Below are 23089 nucleotides of genomic sequence, written 5' to 3' on the forward strand. Positions count from 1 at the left end.
GTCATCCTCCCTGCCCTGCCAAGCCCTCATATCCAGCCCCTTCACACCTCTTGCAGCTCCAATTCCAGAACAGATCTGGAGGTTGGGTGCAGTGGGTCACACCTGTAATCCCAGCACCTTTGGGAGGCCAAGGCAGGTGGATCACCTGAGGTCAGGAGTTCAAGACCAGCCTGACCAACATGGTGAAACCCCATCTCTACTGAAAATACAAAATTAGGCGGGCGTGGCTGTGCATGCCTGTAATCCCAGCCACTAAGGCAGGAGAATCACTTGGACCCAGGAGGTGGAGGTTGCAGTGAGCCAAGATTGCACCATTTCACTCCAGCCTGGGCAACAAGAGTGAAACTCCATCTCGGGGAGGGCAGGAGTAGGGGGAGCAGAACAGATCTGGAATCCTTACACTGCTCATCACTTCCCCTCCATCCCCCTAAGCCAGGGCACCGTCCCCCTCCTGCTCCCGCTTCCACTCTTGCCCTGCAGGATCTTCTATACAGCAGCGGAGGGGTCCTCTCATGCTGTCTGATCATGTCAAACCCTGCCCTCAGCACTCCAGTACCAGCCTGTCTCATGCAGGTGAATCTAAAGACTTTCCCATGGCACTGCAGGGTCTGGCTCCCTCTTCCCACCCAGCCTCCTTTCCTGACACTGTGCCCATGCTCCCTTAGCTCGAGGCTCAGAGGCCCTCTGTAGTCCCTGCACACATGAACATGCACCCACCTCAGGACCTTTGCACCTGCTCCCTTCATTTATGACTCTCGTCCTATGTCCTCTCCTCCAGAGCGTTCCCTGACCACCTGTCTAAAATAGCAGCTCTGCCCTTTCATTTTCTATCTCCCTGCCCTGGTTTGTTTTTCTTAGTGCCCATTACCACCTAACATTATATGTAACTGTTTCTTTCGAGATTCTTTCTCCCTCACTGGCCCATGAACTCTAGGAGAGCAGCAACTTTGCCTGATTCCTTGCTGAATCACTGATGTCTAGCACAATGCCCTGCACATAGTAGGCAATCAATCAATATGGGCTGAATTACTGAGGGGTTGATTGTGTCATGGAAACTATGTGAGCAAAGCTTCTCTGATCTGGGAGCTAAAGAAGGTTGAGTAGGGGTGGCCTCGGTGAAGAGAGACGAGAGGAGAACATCTCAGGCAGCAGGAGAGCTTGTCCACGGCTGCCTGTGGGTGGGCATGTAACACACATCACACTGCAAAAAGGCCAGTGTGGCTGCAGTGTGTAGAGCAAGAGCATGTGTGAGCCAAGGCTCAGGAGACCTGTGGTGGCCACCACGAGGGCAGGAGGCCAACAGGTGGATGTGAGCTTTCAGCTTATGAGAGCAGAAGTTAGCTGCAGAGAGGCTTCTAGCAAGGGAATGATATGATCTGACAGGTGTTCAGCAGATTCCAAAACAGCCCTGCTTGAGAGTGGCCAGGTTCCCTACACCCCACACAACAGCACATTATTCCCTCCAGCTTAGAGACCATCATAGTAATAAATTCAGCAGTGATGCAGCAAACATGGTGCACCATGGCATAGCCTTTCCAAAGTCCAGAATTAACACGTGACCATTGACTGGAACATTGTGACAGAATATTTCTCAAATTTCACCTAACAACAAAAAGACCAAGAAGCAGCTGTCAGGCATGCTGTCATAGCTTCAGCCATCACTGCAGGAGGAGTCATCAGAAAGCAGAATGTGGAAAATGGAGTGGGAAAGATGTCTTGTAACTAGCATGCTTGGAGCCTGGGTGGCCACTCTGTAGGGGCTCCCTGGATGATTAAACAGGGAGAAGGAAGTGTGGAAGAGTGAGTTCTGAGGTTCCAGCAGCTCTCTTGGGGCTCTATACTGAAGACTCCCTTATCCCTTCAGAACCCCTGTGCAGCACTCTGAGCACAAACATAGTTGCTTCTCTCCAGATAATAGAGCCACTAAATGTAAACCTGCAGACCCCTTTGCAAGATACATCTAGGGGCTTGAGGTTTCTCCCTTTCCCCCACAGCTGCAGAAACTAGAATGCCACTAGTATTGTCTGAGACTCTTCCTGACGGCCCCCCAACTCAAGAAGGGTAAAACCAACCTCCAGAAGAGAAGCAGGGACTCTGGTTTCCTCACAGCCACTGGCAACCCTAACTTCCTGTTTCTCTTTGTATTTCTGCCTCAGATATTCTCCCAGGAGTACATCAACCTCTTGCTGTCCATGTATTTCTTCGTGCTGGGAATCCTGGCCCTATCCCACACCATCAGGTCAGAAGGCATCTCTCTGCAACATTTGAAGCAGCTTTCTCGGGAACCAGTACAGGGTCTTGGATGAGAACATGACTTTTGGCATCACTCAGAGCCAGGTTTGAATCCTGGCTATAAAACTGAAGGGACTCTTTCCCCTGCACACTGTAGATGACTAGGACAAGAACAATGACCTCTCTGGGCCACAGTTTCCTTATAGAAATGATGAGGATCTGGTGGGTGTTTCCACCACCACAGCTGTTGGGAAAGTGATTTGTGAGCAGTAATGTCATGTTAGTTGTGACAGTACTCAGGTGAGTAACACCAGTACCACCTGCCGGGTGTTGTGGCCTAGCTGTGTGCTAAGCGTCATGCTGGGCTTCTCACACATGATCTTGTTTCATAAGGAGCCAGAGGCAGCATAGTAAAAAGTTAGGAGCGTGGGCTCTGGAATTTGACTACCTTTGAGTCCAGACCCTGCCACTTAATAGCTCTGTGATCTTGGGCAAGTTACTTAATCTCTCTGGCCTCAATTTCCTAGTGAATGTGGAGAAAAATAATAGTACCCTTCCCATGGGGTCATGTGGAAAGCTTTAGCACAGTATCTGGTGATATAAAGTGTTCAGTAACTATTAGCTGTCACTGTCATTATCTGTGTTAACCTGCCAGACAACCTTATATGGGTTGCTTTTGCTTTCACACCTGTATGATAGTCATGGAAACTGAAGCCCAGAGAGGTTAAGAAATTTGCTAGGATCACACCGCTAATAAGCAACAGAGCCAGGATTCAAACCCAGGTGTGGTCCAGAGCCCATCCTCTTCCCACTGCTACCTTAACTCAAACTGCCACACGCTCATGTCCTTTCAGTGGGGAGAGTGGTTCATTAGGGGGTTGCTACTTGTGTTTTGGACAGGCCAGTTCTCCACTCTGCAGGACTATCCCACACATTACAAACAGTTGGCATCCTTGCCCTGCTCACCAAATGGGAGTTGCATACCCGTCTTCCCCAGCTTGTGACTACAAAGATGTCCCAGTATGTTTCTGTCTACCCCGTTGAAGAGGTGCAGCCTCAGGCTGAGAAACACTGATAGACCAAGAGGTGGCCAGGGTTCCCAGAAGGAAGGAACTCAACTTGAACTTAGCTTTCTTTGAAGGGTAGGAAACCTGGAAGACATACAAAGGAGGGAGAGGTCAGGTGCTGGAAAGTTTGTGCACATTGAGGGCATAGGCAGAATCTGCTCCCAAAAGCACTGAAAGCCAATATGAGGCCAGGTGGTGGCTCACCCCTATAATCCCAGCTCTTTGGGAGGCCAAGGCGGACAAATCACGAGGTCAGGAGATCGAGACCATCCTGGCCAACATGGTGAAACCCTGTCTCTACTAAAAATACAAAAAAATTAGCTGGATTTGGTGGCACATGCCTGTGGTCCCAGCTACTCAGGAGGCTGAGGCAGGAGAATCACTTGAACCCGGGAGGCAGAGATTGCAGTGAGCCGAGATCGTGCCACTGCACTCCAGCCTGGTGACAGTGTGAGACTCCATCTCAAAAAAAAAAAAAGGCCAATATGAATGTGACTTCATTCTTCTAGGCACACTGGCAGGACAGTGTGGTAGTCAGGAGGATGGGGTCAAGAGGCAGGCAGCCTTGGGACCAACACCTGGTGCTGCCAGCTCTAATTTGTGTAAGTTACTCAAGCTCTGAGCATCAGTTCTTCTACCTATAAAATGGAGAGACTGCAGGTACCTCTTCAGAGGTGTGGGGAGGGTCTAGTGAGCCCCAGACTGTAACATTCCTAGAGCACAGTGCCAAGCACACAGTGGGCCTAGTGGCTGGCCCAGGGTTACATAGCTGGGACTTCACCTCTCGTCTTCCAACTGAGGTCATTGTTGTCCTCACCTGCACTGATTCTTCACCCACAAAATTTTATTCTAGCTAGCTTGGGAGAATTCTAGTCCAGCCCTGCATCCTGAAAAATGGAGGCCCAGGCAACCTGAGTGACTTGGACCCAACCAAGATAATGGCAGGCCCAGTCGCCCTTGCTCATGGGACATACCTGTCCTTTCGTGGTAGACCTGGGGTGGGGTGGGGGCAGTCACTTCCAGACATTGGGTGTCCTTTCCCATGCTGATTAGGATCCTCCCCAACTCTAGCCCATCCTACCCTAGCATCTGTGAGAGGCTTGAGACCCCCAGGTCTCCCCACAGCTCAGCCTCCACCTCAGAGAGAGCCCAGTGTGTTTTGAAAGCCACTGTTAGGCTGTTTGCTGAGGAACTGATTATTTAACATTATCGCAACAACCCTACAATGAAGATCTTATCTCTACCCAGCTCTCTAGGGTATTATGAACCTTTATCATCTCGACACCAAAGACTTTTTTTCCTTTTTAGAACAATAACTAAGGGACATTGTCCCAATTTCTCATAGATGATTAATCTATGTCAAGAAATAATTGAGGCTGGGCATGGTGGCTCACACCTGTAATCCCGGCACTTTGGGAGGCCAAGGCAGGTGGATCACCTGAGGTCAGGAGTTCAAGACCAGCCCGGGCAACATGGTGAAACCTCATCTCTACTAAAAATACAAAAAAGTAGCCGAGTGTGATGGCATGCCCCTGTAATCCCAGCTACTCGGGAGGCTGAGGCAGGAGAATCCCTTGAACCCAGGAGGTAGAGGTCGCAGTGAGTCAATATCGTACCACTGCACTCCAGCCTGGGTGACAGAGGGAGACTCCATCTCAAAGAAAAAAAAAAAGAGAGAGGGAGGGAGGGGGAGGGGGGGGAGAGAGAGAGAGAGTGAGTGAGAGAGAGAGAGAGAGGAAGAATTGATTATCTTTTAGCCACTTCATAATTTTTATAGATAGATATTATCAACAGAGAATTAAAAACCAACAGCAGCTAAAAGTGCACATGGTAAAATGTATGAGTGACTAGAAACTAACAGAAGAATCATTTTCTTAATGAAATTTAGAGCAACAAAATTTGACTTGGGAAAACCATACCTTTTAAAAATGGATCGGCTGGGCATGGTGGTTCACACCTGTCATGCCAGCACTTTGGGAGCCCGAGGCCGGTGGATTACCTGAGCTCAGGAGTTCGAGACCAGCCTGGGCAACATGTTGAGACGCTGTCTCCACAAAAAATACAAAAATTAGCCAGGTATGGTGGTGTGTGCCTGTGGTCCCAACTACTCGGGAGGCTGAGGTGGGATGATCGCATGAGCCTGGGAGGCAGAGAGGTTGCAGTGAGCTGTGATTGTGCCACTGCACTCCAGCGTGGGTAACAGTGAGACCCCGTCTCAAAAATATAAAAATAAGAATCATGGATGGCCGTAGGCAGAAGGGATGCTCACCATATGGGGCTAAAAAATCTGATGGGGACCAAAAACTGTCAGATGAAGGAAATCATTATTGTAAAGTTAACATGGAAAAGAACTGAATCTAGTGAAAATAATTTTAGTAAGTAAGGGATTATTTGATCATGCTTTTTAGAAAGTTGGTCCACTAATTAAATTGATGTTTCAATTAAATTAAGTTTTCTTAAATAATTTCTCAAGGAAAGGCTACAGTGTTGTTAGAATTTTGATCAACTGCCTGTATCCATAAACTTAGACCTTCCTCAGGATCCGAACAACAGATCCAAAGGTTTAAGACAGGGAAATTGGGCTCAGAGGGGTTATGTGACCACCAGGATTCACAGCTGGTAAGGGCAGAGTGAGGTTTTGAGCTCAGGTCTGTCTGACTCCAAAACCCCTATTCTTTACAGTTTTGGCAAAAGTGAAGTTGGGGGAGCTTAAAGAGGGTGGGCTGGCCACCTCCTGTCATTGAGCCTGTGGTCTCCTGGGGACTGGCAGAGGAGAGGCCTGCTGAAAGGCTGTAGAGAGCTGCACCTGAGCTGTGTCAGCACAGGCTGAGGTTCTTAGGGTCCCCTCCACCTCCACTACCACTTCCAAGCCCACATTAAGCCTCTTTGGGAACAAACCCCAGCTGGGGTATTGGAGGAAGGCAGGGGCCACAGCCTGCCTTACCTTGTGTAGTCACCAAGATTCAAACCCAAGACATCCTTCTTGCAAAGGGAACCTCAGCTTACTTCATCATCTGTGTCTGAGCTCGTGCCCCACCCAGCTGACCTTAGAGGGAAGAAAAGCCCAGAAGGTCCAGATCTGCCACCCCAGAGGAGGAAGCCACGTCACCAGTTTCACTGACCCTGCCTTCCACCCCCAGGGGAGAAGGGCACCAGGATGTGGCTTGTCAGTGGGAAGGAATGACCTTTACGTTTGACATGAGCCATCAAGGGCCAGGAAGAATCTCTGCCTGCTACAAAAGTCTGCTTTCAGAGTCATTCAGTAAGCATTTAGCAGATGTCTAGCAGGCACCAGGCATCTTCACCCCAGGGTAGGGTGAGGATGATGAGACAGGGCCTCTGTTCTCAAGTCCACAGACTCAGTGCTAGCCTAGTCGCTTGACTCTTCCCCTGTGTAGTGCTGAGCAGCCTCTCTTTTCTCAGAATAACAGACACCAATCTGGAGACTTGCTACTTGAAGTTGAAGCTGCAGTTAAGTTTATAGGGTACCAAGTGCTCATTTAATCCTCTCAGTAGCCCTACAAGAAAGGTGTTATAGCATTCCAGATGAGTAACAGTTGCACAGAGCAGTTAAAGAACTTTCCCAAGATCAGACCACTAATAAGTGGCAGAGTTACGATTTGAGCCCAGGAAGTCTGGCTCCAGAGTCCGTGTCTTTAACTATCACACTCTGCTGGTTCAGAAGCTGAGCACCAAGCTCCTAAGGAAGAGGCCGGCTAAGATGGGCAAAGGGCTTAGCTCTTCAGCCTGCTTTTCTGCCTCTGTCCATACCTGCACTCACACCCTGACTTCAGACTCCCCCAAAACTGATTCAGCAAACTAATCTGAAAGTAGCTTCCAGTCACCCACCCAGCTTCTGCCTCCCACCGCCTCAAAACCCTGTTGTGGGAGCCCATTTCCAATTCTGCCCTTACACCTGCTGTGCTTCTGTTCACAAAGCCCTACCATCATTCACACCACAGCTCTACAGGCTGGGAGGGATTGGCTCTTTGAAAAGTGGAGAAATGGAGGGCCAGAGATGGTTTTTTGTTTTTGTTTTTGGAGACGGAGTCTCGCTGTGTCGCCCAGACTGGAGTGCAATGGCACTATCTCGGCTCACTGCAACCTCTGCCCCCGCCAGGTTCAAGCGATTCTCCTGCCTCAGGCTCCTGAGTAGCTAGGATTACAGGCTCCTGCCACTACACTGGGCTAATTTTTGTATTTTTTTAGTAGAGATGAGGTTTTGCCATGTTAGCCAGGCTGGTCTCGAACTCCTGACCTCAAGTGATCCGCCCACCTCAGCCTCCCAAATGTTGGGATTACAGGCGTGAGCCACTGCACCTGGCCAGAGAGGGTTCTTGAATCTACATCTTGCTCCATGCCACCAGGGTCTTTAGAAGAGAGTTCCCATCGAGCCTTCCGGGCACGGTGGCTTATGCCTGTAATCCGAGCACTTTGGGGCACCGAGAAGGGTGAATCACAAGGTCAGGAGATGGATATCATCCTGGCTAACATGGCGAAACCCCATTTCTACTAAAAATACAAAAACAATTAGTCGGGCATGGTGGCAGGTGCCTGTAGTCTCAGCTACTCGGGAGGCTGAGGCAGGAAAATGGCATGAACCCGAGAGGCAGAGCTTGCACCACTGCATTCCAGCCTGAGAGACAGAGCAAGACTCCATCTCAAAAAAAAAAAAAGAAGGGAGTTCCCTTTTCCCTCCCTTTTTCACTGTGACGTGGGTACTTCCTGGCCTGCCTCATCCCTGCTAAAGACTCCATGCCAGGCGAAGCATTCGTCCTGCCTTTCATATCTTCATAGCAATGCTCTGAGACAGGTGGTATTGTTAGCCCTGTATACAGGTGAGAAAATTGAGGTCCAGGGAGACAGAGCCATTGAAATGGTCTCCCACAGCCACATGGCAGAGCAGGCCTCAGGGCTGGGCCACCCAGGCTTGTAGCCACTCCACAGTACGGCCACGAGGCTGGGTCGAGAGGCCGTGGTTTGCTTATCTTGCTCTGAAAAAGGTCCAGAGAAGGTCTCTGCTTCCTGCCTGGCTGGGAGGTGGGGCATGCTGGGTAATCAGAGAGAATGCTTCTGGAGACAAGACCAAGCTGGTCTTAAACAACTGAGGCCTTGTGGAAGGAGTGAATGTGATGGTGATCCTGCCCAGGGGCTATGATTCATCTGGCTGATTGATTCCAGCTGAGTCTGTAAAAATCTCAGGCCTGCTGTTGGAGAGCAGAATGTCAAGTCATGGAGTGGGATGGGGGTGACTGTCAGGTCATCAACTTGATAGGCCTGGAAGGGAGTCCACAAATATGCTTCTTGACAAGGGACTCGTATAGGTGGCATGTGGGCCAGACTTCTCTCCCAAAAATGGTATTTTGCCTGAAAGTCTGTCTGCTTCTGCTTTGCATTTCTTTGATGTTAACAAAAAGGCAGTACAGAAATTACTATGAGTGCAAAGACCTAGGTTTGAGTCTCAGCCGAGATATAGGACCCCTGTGTGACTCTGGGCAAATCACTTACCTTTTGAGGGCCTTTGTTTTCACATCTGTAGAGTGGGAACAATAACACCTACCTATCAGGACAGCTGTAAGGGTGCCAGCTGTAAATGGGGCAGGGGAGTGTTAAGGCTGACTGCCCATGGGGGCTCTGTTTGCCGACTTGCTTTGTCTTTCCTTCCAGCCCCTTCATGAATAAGTTTTTTCCGGCCACCTTTCCAAATCGACAGTACCAGCTGCTCTTCACACAGGGTTCTGGGGAAAACAAGGAAGGTCAGTGCTAACCACTTTCCCTGTAGTGTGCCTTGGGTATCTTCCTCTGCCATTCCTTTTGTCTCTCCAATATTGGGGTTCTCCAATAGAGCGAATGATGGAAGAAGTGGGCTCTGGAATCTCATGGCCTGGATTCACATCCCAACTCTGCTACTACCTAGACATGGGACCCTGGGTGAATGCCTTACCTCTCTGAGCATTGGGTGTTTTGTTTTGTTTTGTTTTCCCATCTGTAAAATGAAAGTGTTAATCTAGGACCTCCTTCACAGTCATGTTGTTAAGATGGCGAGTCAGTAAGTGGAAAGCATTCAGCATGCTGCCTGGCTCATAGTAAGCACTCAGTCAAAGTTGGCCTTCGTGATTATTTTATTCGTATATATTTTTAGTGTGATCAGTGCCTCACCTAAGGTTTGAAAAGGGGGTTCCACAGCTCTTTTTCAAAAATAAAAACTGACCAGAAACAGTGTCTCATGCCTGTAATCCCAGCACTTTGGGAGTCCAAGACAGGATGATCACTTGAGGCCAGGAATTTGAAACCAGCCTAAGCAACATAGTGAGACCTCATCTCTATAAAAAAATTAATTTAAAAAAAAAAATGCAAACTATGGGGAAGTGTGGAGATCCTGGAATTTGCAGGTTAGGGTATGGATTGAAATACTGTAACAAGATTATCAATGGCTTGACCAAATAGCAGGTATTTCTTTTTTGTTGTTGTTTTTTGAGACAGAGCCTTGTTCTGTCACCCAGGGTGGAGTGCAGTGGCGCCATCTCAGCTCACTGAAACCTCAGCCAACTGAGTAGTTGGGATTACAGGCCTGTGCCACCACGCCCAGCTAATTTTTTTTGTATTTTTAGTAGAGATGGAGTTTTGCCATGCTGGCCAGGCTGGTCACAAACTCCCGACCTCAAGTGATCTGCCCACCTCAGCCTCCCAAAGCGCTAGAATTATAGGCGTGAGTGAGCCACCACGCCCAGCAGGTATTTCTCTCCTGTAAAATACTGAGCATGTGAAATCTAGCCTTTTTTTTTTTTTTTTTTTTTTTTTTTTTTTTTTAGACAGGGTCTCACTCTGTTGCCCAGGCTGGAGTGCAGTGGCACAATCTTGGCTCACTGCAAGCTCCACCTCCTGGGTTCACACCCTTCTCCTGCCTCAGCCTCCCGAGTAGCTGGGACTACAGGCGCACACCACCACACCGGGCTAATTTTTTTGTACTTTTAGTAGAGATGGGGTTTCACTCCAGGATGGTCTCCATCTCCTGACCTCTTGATCTGCCCACCTTGGCCTCCCAAAGTGCTGGGATTACAGGCGTGAGCCACCGTGCCCGGCCATAGCATTCTCTCTTACTGGTGCCTAGCACATGCTGTCTTGTCCCTAATCGGCAGCAATTTTATGTGATTGCTTTGTGCATCTCTAAGGAACCTCTATCAAAGAAACAAGTGTTGATTTTTTTTTTTTTTTTTTTTTTAAGGTTAAGCTTGGGCCAGGTGAGATGGTTCATGCCTCCCAGCACTTTGGGAGGCTGAGGTAGGGAGATGACTTGAGATCGGGAGTTCCAGACCAGCCTGGCCATCATGGCGAAACCCCGTCTCTACTAAAAATACAAAAAAAATTAGCCAGGCATGGTGGCGTGTACCTGAAATCCCAGCTACTCGGGAGGCTGAGGCAGGAGAATTGCTTGAACCTGGGAAGGCGGAGGTTGCAGTGAGCCTAAATTGCGCCACTGCACTCAAGCCCGGGCGACAGAGTGAGACCCTGTCTCAAAAAAAAAAAAAAAAAAGACTAAGCTTGGCCAGGCGCGGTGACCCATGCCTGTAATCCCAACACTGAGAAGCTGATGCAGGAGGGTCGCTTGAGCCGTGGAGTTGGAGGCTGCCGTAAGCCACGGTCACACCACTGCACTCCAGCCTGGGCGACAGAGCAAGACCCTGTCTAAAAAAATAAATAGGCCGGGCGTGGTGGCTCAAGCCTGTAATCCCAGCACTTTGGGAGGCCGAGACGGGCGGATCACGAGGTCAGGAGATCGAGACCATCCTGGCTGACACGGTGAAACCCCGTCTCTACTAAAAAATACGAAAAAACTAGCCGGGCGAGGTGGCGGGCGCCTGTAGTCCCAGCTACTCGGGAGGCTGAGGCAGAAGAATGGCGTGAACCCGGGAGGCGGAGCTTGCAGTGAGCTGAGATCCGGCCACTGCACTCCAGCCTGGGTGGCAGAGCGAGACTCCGTCTCAAAATAAATAAATAAATAAATAAATAAATAAATAAATAGTAAAAAGGCTAAGCTTGTACCACAGAGTCTTCAAGGTCCCAGACCCTATCTATCTCATGCTCCGCCATATACAGCGCTGGCCCTCGGGTCAGGGTGGTGTCATCACTCCACTGTCCAGCCAGAGGGAAGGAGAGGCATCCATATCCTGGGTCCATTTAGCTATAAGAGAAGCTTGAAAATGGCCGTGAGTCGGCGTCATGTCCAGTTGGAACTAACTCATCAGGGTGCGGAGCTCGTCTTCTCTTTCGGCAAGGAGAAAGCATTCGTATCACTTCTTGCTTCTCAAGCCCTCCTGTTTTCAGCGATCCTCATTGGAGAGGAATCAACAGTCGAAAAAACAAGCGCAGGGCCAAGCGCAGTCGTGACGTGGCGTTAAGAGAGCGGAAGTTGTCAGATTTCACCGGGCCGTAAAGCGCGCTGGCTGTGTCATCTTCCGGTTAGCGACAACGGCTCTGTCCGCAGTCCGCGTGGCGCCTGCACTGGCCTTCCTGCAGGGGACTCTACTGGAGCTTTGCCAATTCCGTTTGTTTCCCTGTTGTCGCCCGCTTCACCTTGGATCATGTTCAAGAAGTTTGATGAAAAGGAAAGTGTGTCCAACTGCATCCAGTTGAAAACGTCAGTTATTAAGGGCATTAAGAGCCAACTGGTAGAGCAGTTTCCAGGTATTGAACCATGGCTTAATCAAATCATGCCTAAGAAAGATCCTGTCAAAATAGTACGATGCCACGAACATACAGAAATCCTTACCGTAAGTGGAGAATTACTGTTTTTTAGACAAAGAATGGGGCCTTTTTGTCCAACTCTAAGATTGCTTCACAAATACCCTTTTATCCTGCCACACCAGCAGGTTGATAAAGGAGCTATCAAATTTGTACTCAGCGGCGCAAATATTATGTGTCCAGGTTTAACTTCTCCTGGAGCTAAGCTGTACCCTGCTGCGGTAGATACCATTGTAGCAGTCACAGCAGAAGGAAAACAGCATGCTCTGTGTGTTGGGGTCATGAAGATGTCTGCAGAAGATATTGAGAAAGTCAACAAAGGAATTGGCATTGAAAACATCCATTATTTAAATGATGGGCTGTGGCACATGAAGACATATAAATGAGCCTCAGAAGGAATGCATTTGGGGGGCTAAATGTAGATATTGATTGTGTCGTATGTGTGTTTGTGTCTGTGTGTGACAGCGTGAAGACAATGCCTCTGTGGTTATGCTAAATAAGTTTAACAGATACTTTATAGAAAACAAATCAGGGTGCTCTTACCACAGAGGAAAAAACAAATTAGGGGACAAGCAGTAAGCAGTCGGCTACACTCTGGAATGTGAAAGGAATGACTGGACTCTGTGACTCCTGGCAAACTCCACAGCCTCTAGTTGTCTTCTTAGGAAGCTTGGAAGCAATCAAGAATGGTCTAACATCAAGATGTCTACCACAGGGCCCTCTACAAAAGCAGCCTCGGGGACTCTGGCCTTTCCTTGAGACCTGCATCTCTTCCCTTCTTCATCGCCTGCTAGTGAACTAAGGCTGCCACTAACCTTCTTCATCCTTTGGTGGCAAAGTAGAAAGATTCCAGAATTAACAGACCTTTCTAAAGACCTGGGTTCAGTGGCAGCTGGCATTGACTGAGCACCTGCTATGTGCCAGGCACTGTGCTGAACGCATTGTAAGGACTATCTTACTTATTCCCCACAGCAGCCCTCAGAGGGGATGCTGTTGTCCCCTTTTTACACGTAAGAAAACTGAAGCTCGGAGAGGGAACTGCCTTCCCCAAGGTCACCCAGCTACAAGTAACAAAGCCTGTGCTTCTAACACCAAAGACCACTTCCCGCTGACCCTGTGCCAGGCTTGTAAGTTTCTCTGGGCCTCCATTCCCTCCTGTAGGAAATTGGAGGGGTTGGAGTGGCTCCAGTGAGCGCTCCCCTTCCTGAAACTCATACTAATCTAGGGCAGCCAAGCTTAGCCCCCCCAGCCTGTGAACCTCTCACAGTGCCCATAGCCATGCCCTCCTCCATCCAGGGGCTGACAGGTGGGAGGGGTAGCGCCGCCCCAGGGAGTGGACTTACCTGGCCTCTCTGCTCAGAGATCATCAATTATGAATTTGACACCAAGGACCTGGTATGCCTGGGCCTGAGCAGCATCGTTGGCGTCTGGTACCTGCTGAGGAAGGTGAGTAGCCGGGACCTGGGCAGAAGGGGAGGATGGGGTTGACAGGGCAGGGTGGGGCACAGCAAGCTGGTCTCACTCCCCGCTTTCCTCAGCACTGGATTGCCAACAACCTTTTTGGCCTGGCCTTCTCCCTTAATGGAGTAGAGCTCCTGCACCTCAACAATGTCAGCACTGGCTGCATCCTGCTGGGCGGACTCTTCATCTACGATGTCTTCTGGGTGAGTCAGGCGGGGATACCAAGGATGTCTGGCTCCAGGACCATCTCATCTTCCTACTGCCCTGCCTCTCTGGCCCAAGTGGCAGTCATCTGATAGAGAAGAGCTGTTTTGGGCTGAAGTTCCAGACCCCAGAGCAAGTCCTCTCTGGGCCCATATGTGAGATGGAGCCAGAGAGAGCAGATTCCACCTCTTTCTGAGAGCACACTCATGCCCAGTGCCTTCCAACCACCTGCATATCTTCCTTGCCAGTAGGGGTGTTACCTAATCCCTTGTCTCCTCGGCAAGGGAGTTGAGACTCAGAGAAGTTCAGGTAGGGGTGGAAGAATGTTGATGAATGGGCCCAGCAAGGGCATTGACCTGGGAGGACAGGCCATCTGTGCTCAGCTGCACACCAGCCCTGGCCTGTGATGCCTCTCACATTGACTCTGAGAGGCATCGCAGAGGGACTGAGGTCAGCTTGACTCGGGCACCCTTTTCCTGGCCCCAGGCAGCCTCTTCTCTTGAGTGGGTGGCGCTGGGGGATTTTATCACTTGGGAGGAACAGAACTGTGAACAAACATAGGCTGCCTGGCTTGGGCCATCAGAGGTCCTTTCTATACTCCCTCGAATTTCCCCTCTTTGTTGCCCAGAACCAGTATCAGTGGCCACTTCACCTCAACTTCAGATCTGCACCGGAGCCCCTCCCAGCTCCCCTCAGATTCCAGGCAACAGCACTTCTAGAAGCCCAGGGACAGCCATTCTTCCCCCACAGCCCCTTACTTCCTTCATACTGCCCTTTTCTCCTTCTAGGTATTTGGCACCAATGTGATGGTGACAGTGGCCAAGTCCTTTGAGGCACCAATAAAATGTAAGTGACCACCCCGCCATAGGGAACCCCTCCCCTACCCCTGCCAGGCCATACCCCCACATCCCGTTTCAGTCAGTGCATCCCCCTATCTCTTCCCCATGTACCTCTTCCTCCTGTGACTCTCCAGCCTGGTTTCCTCATCCTCATTGATTCATCTGACTGTGTTCATCGTGCCCAGGCCCCGGCCTCTGGCCACTTGGTCATGGTGCAGCATAGTGTGAAATGAGGCAAAATGGGAGCAAGCGTAGAGGGAACTGTTTAACCCAACCCGGGGGGCACATGCAGGGGCTTTCCAGGAGAGAAAACCTCTAAGCCGAGACCTGTAGCACCCCTCACTGGGGTCCCCTTGGCACCTGAGTGTCAGGTGCTATCTATTCCGTGCCGCTCAAACTGCCTTGGTTTTGTTCTTCAGTGTATCCTCTCTTTATAAGTAATAGAAAAGCCACCTACAGGTTAAGCGTCTCTAATCCGAAAATCTGAAATCCAGAATGCTCCAAGACCCAAAACTTTTTGAGCACTGACATGACACCACAAGTGGAAAATTCCACACACAAGGACTTAACAAACTGTTTCATGCAGAAAATAGCATTTTAAGTATTGTATAAAACTCTTTTTAGGAGGCTGAGGCGGGAGGATCACTTGAGGCTAGCAGTTCAAGACCGGCCTGGGTAACAACAAGACCCTGTCTCTACAAAAAATTAAAATATTAGCTAGGTGTGGTGACACACACCTGTAGTCCTAGCTACTTGGGAGGATCTGAGGCAGGAGGACCACTTGAGCCTGGGAGATCCAGGCTGAAGTAAGCTATGATCATGTCCCTGCATTCCAGCCTGGATGACAGAATGAGACCCTGTCTCTAAAATTTGTATGTATATAAATATATGTATGTATATGTGTACATATATAAAACTACCTTCAAGCTATAAGTATAATGTGAATTTCATGTTTAAACTTAGGTTGTATCCCCAAAATATTTCATTATGTATATGCAAATATTCCAGAATTCAAAAAAAGTCTGAAACATTTCTGGTCAAACCATTTCAGATACGGGATACTCAACCTGTATAACTGTCTTTAAACAGGGGGAAATTTTGTCATCTCACACTACAGCAAGCCCAGGGGTAGAAGGCTCAGAGTGGGTTAATAACCCTCTCTTCACCAAGAGCCAAGATTACTTCAGGAGCATTCTCAGCATGTCCACCTGCCCCTTAGGTCATCCCTTCACGGTCCCAAGATGGCTGCCGCAGCTCCCAGCATTGACTCCTCACATAGCCATGTCCAGAAAAAGAAAGGGGAAATGATGTCTCAGGGAGGGATGGTTATCCCCAGATCTCCTGTGCAGCCTCCCTCATACTTTATTGGTCAAAACTGGGTCACAGGCCCAAGTCTAAACCATTCACCAGTGAGGGGGTTAGGAAACATGATTGGCTTAGAGTTTAAGCTTTAGACTAGTGGAGAATCACCTCCTGGGATTACAAGGCTCAAAGAGGGGAACAGAATCCGTCAGGCATGCTAGCAAGGAAGAGAGGAAGATGCTGCCGGGAGGGCAGGCAACAGTGAGCATGTGCCATGAAAGCACTGGCTCGTGGCGACAGGCAGTCGTCAGGGGAGATTGGGGGAGATTCCACTCAGGGAATCAAGAAACAGTTGTCTTTCTCATGACTCACTCTCCACCACTGTGGACAGCCTTTTTCCCTGCGTTGGGGAGAGCTTCATGGCCACAAACAGCTCCTGAATTCTGTGGTTCCAGCTTAGTGACCCCAGAGGAAAACAGGTTTCTCCCAGCTTTGGCCTGAATAAACCTATAAGGCCTGGCCTGGCCCATGAGCCAGACACTCCCACTGGAGAAATGGAGGATCGCGATGGACAGGCCAGGGTCACTGCCCTCTCCAGTGCCTGAAGGCAGAGTATTAGAATTGGCAGCCCCCCAGAACCAAGTGTACAAGGGGAGGGCAGTTCTCCAGAGCAAGGGAACAGATGCTGGGCCAGCCGGAGCAACAGCTGTTCCCCACATGCCTTGATGGATGAGTCCAGAAGTGTCGAAGCCCAGAGAACCCAGCCAGAGTGTCAGGAAAATCTTTTCTGGGTCATGAAGGATGAATACACATTTCCCAACCATGCAGGGGCAGTATGGGCATTTGAAAGATAATGTACAGCTTCAGCAAAGGGCTAGAGGCAGGAAGGTGCATGGAGGGACCTGGGAGCAGAGAATCAGGGAGTGGGCGTAACTGAGTTCAGGGAAAAGAGGCTGGAAAGAGGTAGGCAGAGGCCAGATTTGGGAAGCCAAGGATGTCTGTCCAAGGAGCTTGGACACTGCCCCATAGGCCACCAGAAGGGTCCGAGCAGCAAAGTGGTGCTGTCATATTTGGTTTCTGATACTTAGGGTCTGGTTTTCCGGGCTGGGGGGAAGACCCACTGCCTTCTACTGCTAGGACTAGAGCTCAGTGGCAGAAAGGCAGAACAGTGAAGTGCACATATGCTGAAGTCAGGCTGCCTGAACTTGAATCTCAGCTCTGCCACTTGCTGACTGTGTGGCCTTGGGGAGAAGACTTGTCCTCTCTGAGCCCTGGTTTCTAGAACTGTAAAATTGAGACTATAGTCTCTGCCACTCAGAATTGAATGGTACCAGGATTGAGAGAGAGAATCTGCAAACCACTGTGCGTTGTACATACAAGGCAGGAAGAGGCAGGCAGGGCAAGGGTACCTATCCATGTATTAGGGAAGCACAAGCTTACCCAGAAACCCTGTGTACCTCTGTGTACATATTGTTGGCCAGATGAAGATTGCAGCGAGCCAAGATCGCACCACTGCGCTCCAGCTTGGGTGACAGAGTAAGACTGTGTCTCAAATATATATACATATATATATACGTATGTATGTATAAAAAATAAAAATTTTTTTTTAATGGCCAGGTGTGGTGGTTCACACCTATAATCCCAGCACTTTGGGAGGCTGAGGCAGGCAGATCACGAGGTCAGGAATTCGAGACCAGCTTGACCAACATAGTGAAACCCCATCTCTACTAAAAATACAAAAATTAGCCGGACGTGGTGGCACACGCCTGTAATTCCAGCTACTCAGGGGGGCTGAGGCAGGAGAGTCACTTGAACCCAGGAGGCGGAAGTTGCAGTGAGCCGAGATTGTGCCACTGCACTCCAGCCTGGGTGACAGAGCAAGACTCCATCTCAAAAAGAAAAAACATACTGTTGGTCAGAGCTGACCCCCTACCTGCAAGTAAGGAATTCAAGGAACAGGATTTTCCTGAGTGGCTTAGTCTTGCACCACACTTGACCTGTCACCTGGAAAGGCTGCCTCACACAAAACCAGGACTGGATTAGTACAGAAGGCATGGGGTAGCAGTTAACAGTGTGTACAAATCATCTAATCTTCACTACTACCCTGAGGGGTCAGTTCTGTTGTCTACCTATTTCACAGGTGAGAAAACTAAGGCAGGTAAGTAAACTGTGCAGAGCACAGAGCTAGGGCTCAGACCCACAGACCCACAAGTCAGACTTTAAAACCCACTTGTAACTGCTCTGCTTGCAAGGCCCTATGGATGAAATCCAGTTACAACCTCCTTTTGCTATAACTAGACACAGAGGGAGACATTTCTCCCTAATCTTTATTTATTCAAACAAGCTATCCAGCAAGATTTCTGAGTGAGGGGCCTTAAGGAAGGAATCTGCGGGTGTGTGGCATTTTCTCTCTCAGCAAATACAGAAGGAGCTTATAGCCCAGGCTCACGCTGCTTCAGAACAAGGGCCACCATCTGTCCATACCCCTGTTGTGAGATGGGAAACCTTGTAGATGTTGGCACTGTGTGGCTCTTTTCTTACATACTGGGCTTTAGTGTCAATCCCATTTAACCAAAGTGTTCTATAGCTGTAAAAAGGCATTGAAATTGTATGGTTATTTGAGTTACAGCTCAGTAAAGGCATTAAACCTTCAGCCTAGATGACCCGATTCCTCCCCCCTCTAACCAGCTGTGACTCAGATGGAGACATTGCCCTGCATCCTCTCACCACCTCATCCCCCACGTCCCACCCAGAAACACAAATGTGTGAGTTTCATACAACAAGAATGCGGGGTTAGGAGTCAAATTAAGCTGGGAATACAAAAATGGGGCGGGTGCCTATAATCCCAGATACTCAGGAAGCAGGAGAATCACTTGAGCCTAGGAGACAGAGGTTGCAGTGAGCCAAGATCATGCTATTGCACTCCCGATTGCAGTCCTCATTGCCCTCGGCAATAGAGCAAGCCCCTGTCTCAAAAAAAAAAAAAAAAAAAAAAAAGTAAACTGGGCTCCAGCTGACTCCTCACATCCCCGCCTCCCCCTTCAGTGGTGTTTCCCCAGGATCTGCTGGAGAAAGGCCTCGAAGCAAACAACTTTGCCATGCTGGGACTTGGAGATGTCGTCATTCCAGGTGAGCCTGCTAGGGTGGGGGCCATGTGAAAGGGGTGGAGAGAGTATTCCCTGGAGCAAGGGGATTACTGCTAAACAGACAGGCTTACCAGCTTAGAAAGAGAAAAAGTAAGGCTGGATCAGGCTGGGGTCTGGTGAAGGGTTCCACCTTAACATCTATTTACAGAGTGCCAATCAGGTGCCATGCTCCAGGCTGGGCCCTGGTCAGGCATCATTGAACAAGACTGTCTTCACAGAGCTTCTGGTCTAGGTGAGCAGATGTTGCTCAAGAACTACAAAAGTAAAAGTCTAATGACAGACTGAGGTACACTCTGAAAAAGCACATTTCATGACAATCTTAATGGACTGAACCCCTCTCACACACACCCACACATACACATACCCCTTCCCAGCGTCTGCAGGCATCACAGATGTACCAGAATTGCCATAGCTCCCTTGCTTCTCCTCCCTGTGCCAAGATGTCTCCAGGGAGAACACACACGTGGGCTCCTGTGTCTGCACTCTAAGCAGAGGAGCATGTGCATGCAAACCTGCTTGTCTGCAGAAGCTGGCCTTTGAGCCCCTGAATCTGCGTGTGGGTTCTAGTCAGTGTGTCTATGGGTATGGACACAGGGGCCCCGTCCACAGTCCAAGCAGGAGAGCACATCCTGCATACCCACAGCCTGGCCTCACCTTGGGGCAGGAGCAGCTCAAACTACCAGTCAAGAAAGAGACTAATGGCAAAGCTGAGCTGCCACTCTGAAGGCAGCTGAAGTGACTGAGGCTCAGGTGTTGTGTGTCTGCTGATCTGGGCTCAGTAGTGGGGGCAGTGAACCCAGGGGACGTACTTGTCTTCCTAGTCTCAGAGTCAGAGGGTTAGAAGCTTGCTTAAAAGAAGAAAGTTTTGCCGGGCGCGGTGGCTCAAGCCTGTAATCCCAGCACTTTGGGAGGCCGAGACGGGCGGATCACGAGGTCAGGAGATCGAGACCAGCCTGGCTAACACGGTGAAACCCCGTCTCTACCAAAAAAATACCAAAAACTGACCGGGCAAGGTGGCGGGTGCCTGTAGTCCCAGCTACTCGGGAGGCTGAGGCAGGAGAATGGCGTAGACCCGGGAGGCGGAGTTTGCAGTGAGCTGAGATCTGGCCACTGCACTCCAGCCTGGGAGACGGAGCAAGACTCCGTCTCAAAAAAAAAAAAAGGAGTGAGAGCCCCTGGCAGAGCTCTGACTCCTGGATTAGCTGGAGAACACTTGTAGAAATCAGCCGCCAGGGGGCGCTGAGTTCCCAGTTTGTTTCCAGAATAACCAGTTGTCTGCTCTCTCCCCAACCAACTCCCTACTCCTACAGAGTATTCATCGAGAACTAATTCATTTCCCTCTTTAAAATTAATCATATGTTGACAGGCAGTGCTGCTCTTTTTTTTTTTTTTTTTTTTTGGAGATGGAATTTTATTTTGCTCTTGTTGCCCCGGCTGTCGTGCAATGGCACAATCTAAGCTCACTGCAACCTCAGCCTCCTGCATAGCTGGGATTACAGGCATGTGCCACCACACCCAGCTAATTTTGTATTTTTAGTAGAGACGGGGTTTCACCATGTTAGTCAGGCTGGTCTTGAACTCCTGGCCTCAGGTGATCCACCTGCCTCAGCCTCCCAAAGTGCTGAGATTGCAGGCGTGAGCCACTGTGCCCAGCCAGGCAGTGCTTCTTATCAATGCCTTCCTTGAAGTAAATGAGACTCAGAGCCCAGTGAGGGAGGCAGACACACAGGGTGTGTGTATAGCACAGGGGCAGGACTGCTTGGCTGTGTTTTGGGGATGCTTAGACTTCTGGGATGTCTCTCTTTTTTCTTTTTTAGCAGAACCATTGCTTATAATTGGCTTGGTTTTGAAGTTTCAGAGTGAGGTGGGTAGACTGAGGTAACCCTCTCCTGTGCTCCTGTGGAGCCTTCAAATGGCCTGCTACTTGCCCCTCCTCCTTCCCCATCCAGCCACACAGCTGCCACAGGGACCTTTTTCAAAATCTGTTTAGGTTGTTCTGCTCAGAACTCCTCCAGGGCATCTCTTCACTGAGGATAAAGACCCAACTCCTCCCCATGGTCCTCAGGGCCCTGCAGGGCTGGTCCATTTCATCTCCTGCCGGTGGGCAAGCTGCCTTAGTGGCCCCTCAGTCCCTGCCACATCTCTGAGCCCTCTTTCTCCAGGACCTTTGCACGTGCTGTTCTCTCCTCCTGGCATGTGGCATTTCCAAGAAGCCTTCCTTCTTTCCCCTCCTTTGCCCCCGCCCAGCCTAGGTCTCATCCTGTTATACCTTCTCAAGACGTGGGAAGCACATTTCTCCTGCCTCAGCCTCCCGAGTGGCTAGAATTACAGGCGTGCATTGCCATGCCTGGCAGATTGGGGGGAGGGGGGTTGTTTGTTGTTTGTTTTTTGTTTTGAGACGGAGTCACTCTGTCACCCAGGCTGGAGTACAGTGGTGTGATCTCAGCTCACTGCCACCTCAGCCTCCCAAGTAGCTGGGACTACAGGTGCCTGCCACCACACCTGGCTATTTTTCGGTTTTTGTTTTGTTTTTTGAGACAGAGTCTCGCTCTGTCACCAGGCTGGAGTGCAGCGGTGCGATCTCGGCTCACTGCAGCCTCCACTTCCTGGGTTCTAGCAATTCTTGTGCCTCAGCCTCCCGATTAGCTGGGACTACAGGTGCGTGCCACCATGCCTGGCTAATTTTTGTATTTTTAGTAGAGACGAGGTTTTGCCATGTTGGCCAGGATGGTCTTGAACTCCTGACCTCGTGATCCACCCACCTTGGCCTTCCAAAGTGGAAGCACTCTTTAACAGTTACAGTCTCACAGTGATGTCCATGACTATTTGAGGTATGTCATAGTGTGGCTACCGTGTCCCCCTGGCTGAGCTCTGTGGGAGCAGTTATTTTGCCTACTCCTGCATTGTCCATAGCATCTGGTACGTAGGCACTTGATAAGCATTTGGGCAGTCACAGTGTGACAGTATGGTGCAGTGAGGGACCGGGTCATTGTCCCAGGCCAAAGTAAAATCCCGGGCCACTCTCATTGTTCTAGGCAGAGAAATGGGACGTTCTGCTGGCACTTGAGAGTAGTGGCCACACCCTTGGTCTCCAATGATTGCTCCAAGACGGAACACCAGGTCAGGGACCAGGACCCAGTCTCTTGTTAGGTCACTGCCCGGCTGCTTCCCTTTCACTAACCCCGGCTTTCTCCCACAGGGATCTTCATTGCCTTGCTGCTGCGCTTTGACATCAGGTGAGTGAGTGAGGGCCTGCCCCAGCATGGGGTTCTCCAGGGATTCTCCAGTGGCCTTCAGGAACCCAGAGAAGGTACCTCAGGGGACCAGACCCTCCACCCCATAGCAGCCAGAGCAATTCTGATTTTATCTGCATTTTGCATCTTGAAGTTCTAAGTGTTTGAAGAGCTTGTGGTCAAAAAAATGTTTTAAGAATCACAGGCCAAGAGTTTTAAACCCACAAGGACCTGGTGGTACTCACAGTGCTTTCTCACTGTGTGACCTTGACAAGTGGCCTGACCTCCCTGAGCCTCCGGTTTCTCATCTTGAGTTAATAACAAGAGTTCCTACCATGAAAATCTGGAGAGAGTGCTGAGCACATACTGACCTCAGCTCTTGGTTGAATCCTGGTTGCAGTCATCATCATCATCTTTTATCAGCCTAGGGTCAGGTCACCATGTCTCAGCTCCTCTAGCTGTTCCCTGCCCTCTCTTTACTCAGACATTTTTCAGTCTGTTGTAGACAGCACGAGGAAGAGAAGGTGGGCCAACTTAGGTCAGCATTTAAAACACAGGAAAGGTCTTATCCGAGTTAATGCACCTGTGTGCAACAGGACTTGCCGTCAGCAGGGGGCGCCAGCAACAGCTCCATTCATTTTATACTCCGTCATCTCTGTGAGGGCTGGCAGTGTGTGCACTTAACTTTGAGGTGGTTTGTGAACTCTTGGTTTCCTTATGCCTGATAGTTGCAAAAGCAGTAATAACAGTGACAGTGATAATGAGAGACTTACTAACAGCATCATTGAAATCCAGTTTCCATGTGAAACTTAGGTTTTTCCCACTCACATACACCTGGGTTATTAGTGTAGTGCCACTTCGAA

At 49.8% G+C, this 23089-nt stretch overlaps 2 protein-coding genes across 5 annotated transcripts in view; both read left to right on the forward strand.

Moving 5' to 3' along the window:
• The window catches only part of HM13 (histocompatibility minor 13), a 51472-nt gene that overhangs the window by 19736 nt on the left and 8647 nt on the right, over positions 1-23089 (forward strand). For 3 of the 4 annotated variants that reach the window (XR_503099.3, XM_008020000.3, XM_008019987.3), the window contains exons 3-9: positions 2157-2239; positions 8967-9055; positions 13402-13487; positions 13580-13705; positions 14495-14552; positions 18893-18976; positions 22193-22229. Coding sequence is in view for 2 of the 4 variants with exons in the window: in XM_008020000.3 (XP_008018191.1) it covers positions 2157-2239; positions 8967-9055; positions 13402-13487; positions 13580-13705; positions 14495-14552; positions 18893-18976; positions 22193-22229 (563 nt within the window). In the remaining 2 variants the exon portion in view is untranslated. Of the gene's footprint in view, positions 1-2156; positions 2338-8966; positions 9056-13401; positions 13488-13579; positions 13706-14494; positions 14553-18892; positions 18977-22192; positions 22230-23089 lie in introns of those variants that run through there. The other variant, XR_005234979.2, reaches the window with a different exon arrangement.
• Positions 11708-12532, forward strand: MCTS2 (MCTS family member 2). The gene has a single exon (XM_008019973.3). The coding sequence runs from the start codon at positions 11882-11884 to the stop codon at positions 12425-12427; it is 546 nt and encodes a 181-aa protein (XP_008018164.1). The 5' UTR covers positions 11708-11881; the 3' UTR covers positions 12428-12532.

This window comes from Chlorocebus sabaeus, chromosome 2 (assembly GCF_047675955.1).
Source record: "Chlorocebus sabaeus isolate Y175 chromosome 2, mChlSab1.0.hap1, whole genome shotgun sequence".
Taxonomy (NCBI): domain Eukaryota; kingdom Metazoa; phylum Chordata; class Mammalia; order Primates; family Cercopithecidae; genus Chlorocebus; species Chlorocebus sabaeus.

Coding starts and splice junctions, on each gene's coding strand:
- MCTS2 (XM_008019973.3), top strand. CDS start 11,882: ATGTTCAAGAAGTTTGATGAAAAGGAAAGTGTGTCCAACTGCATCCAG.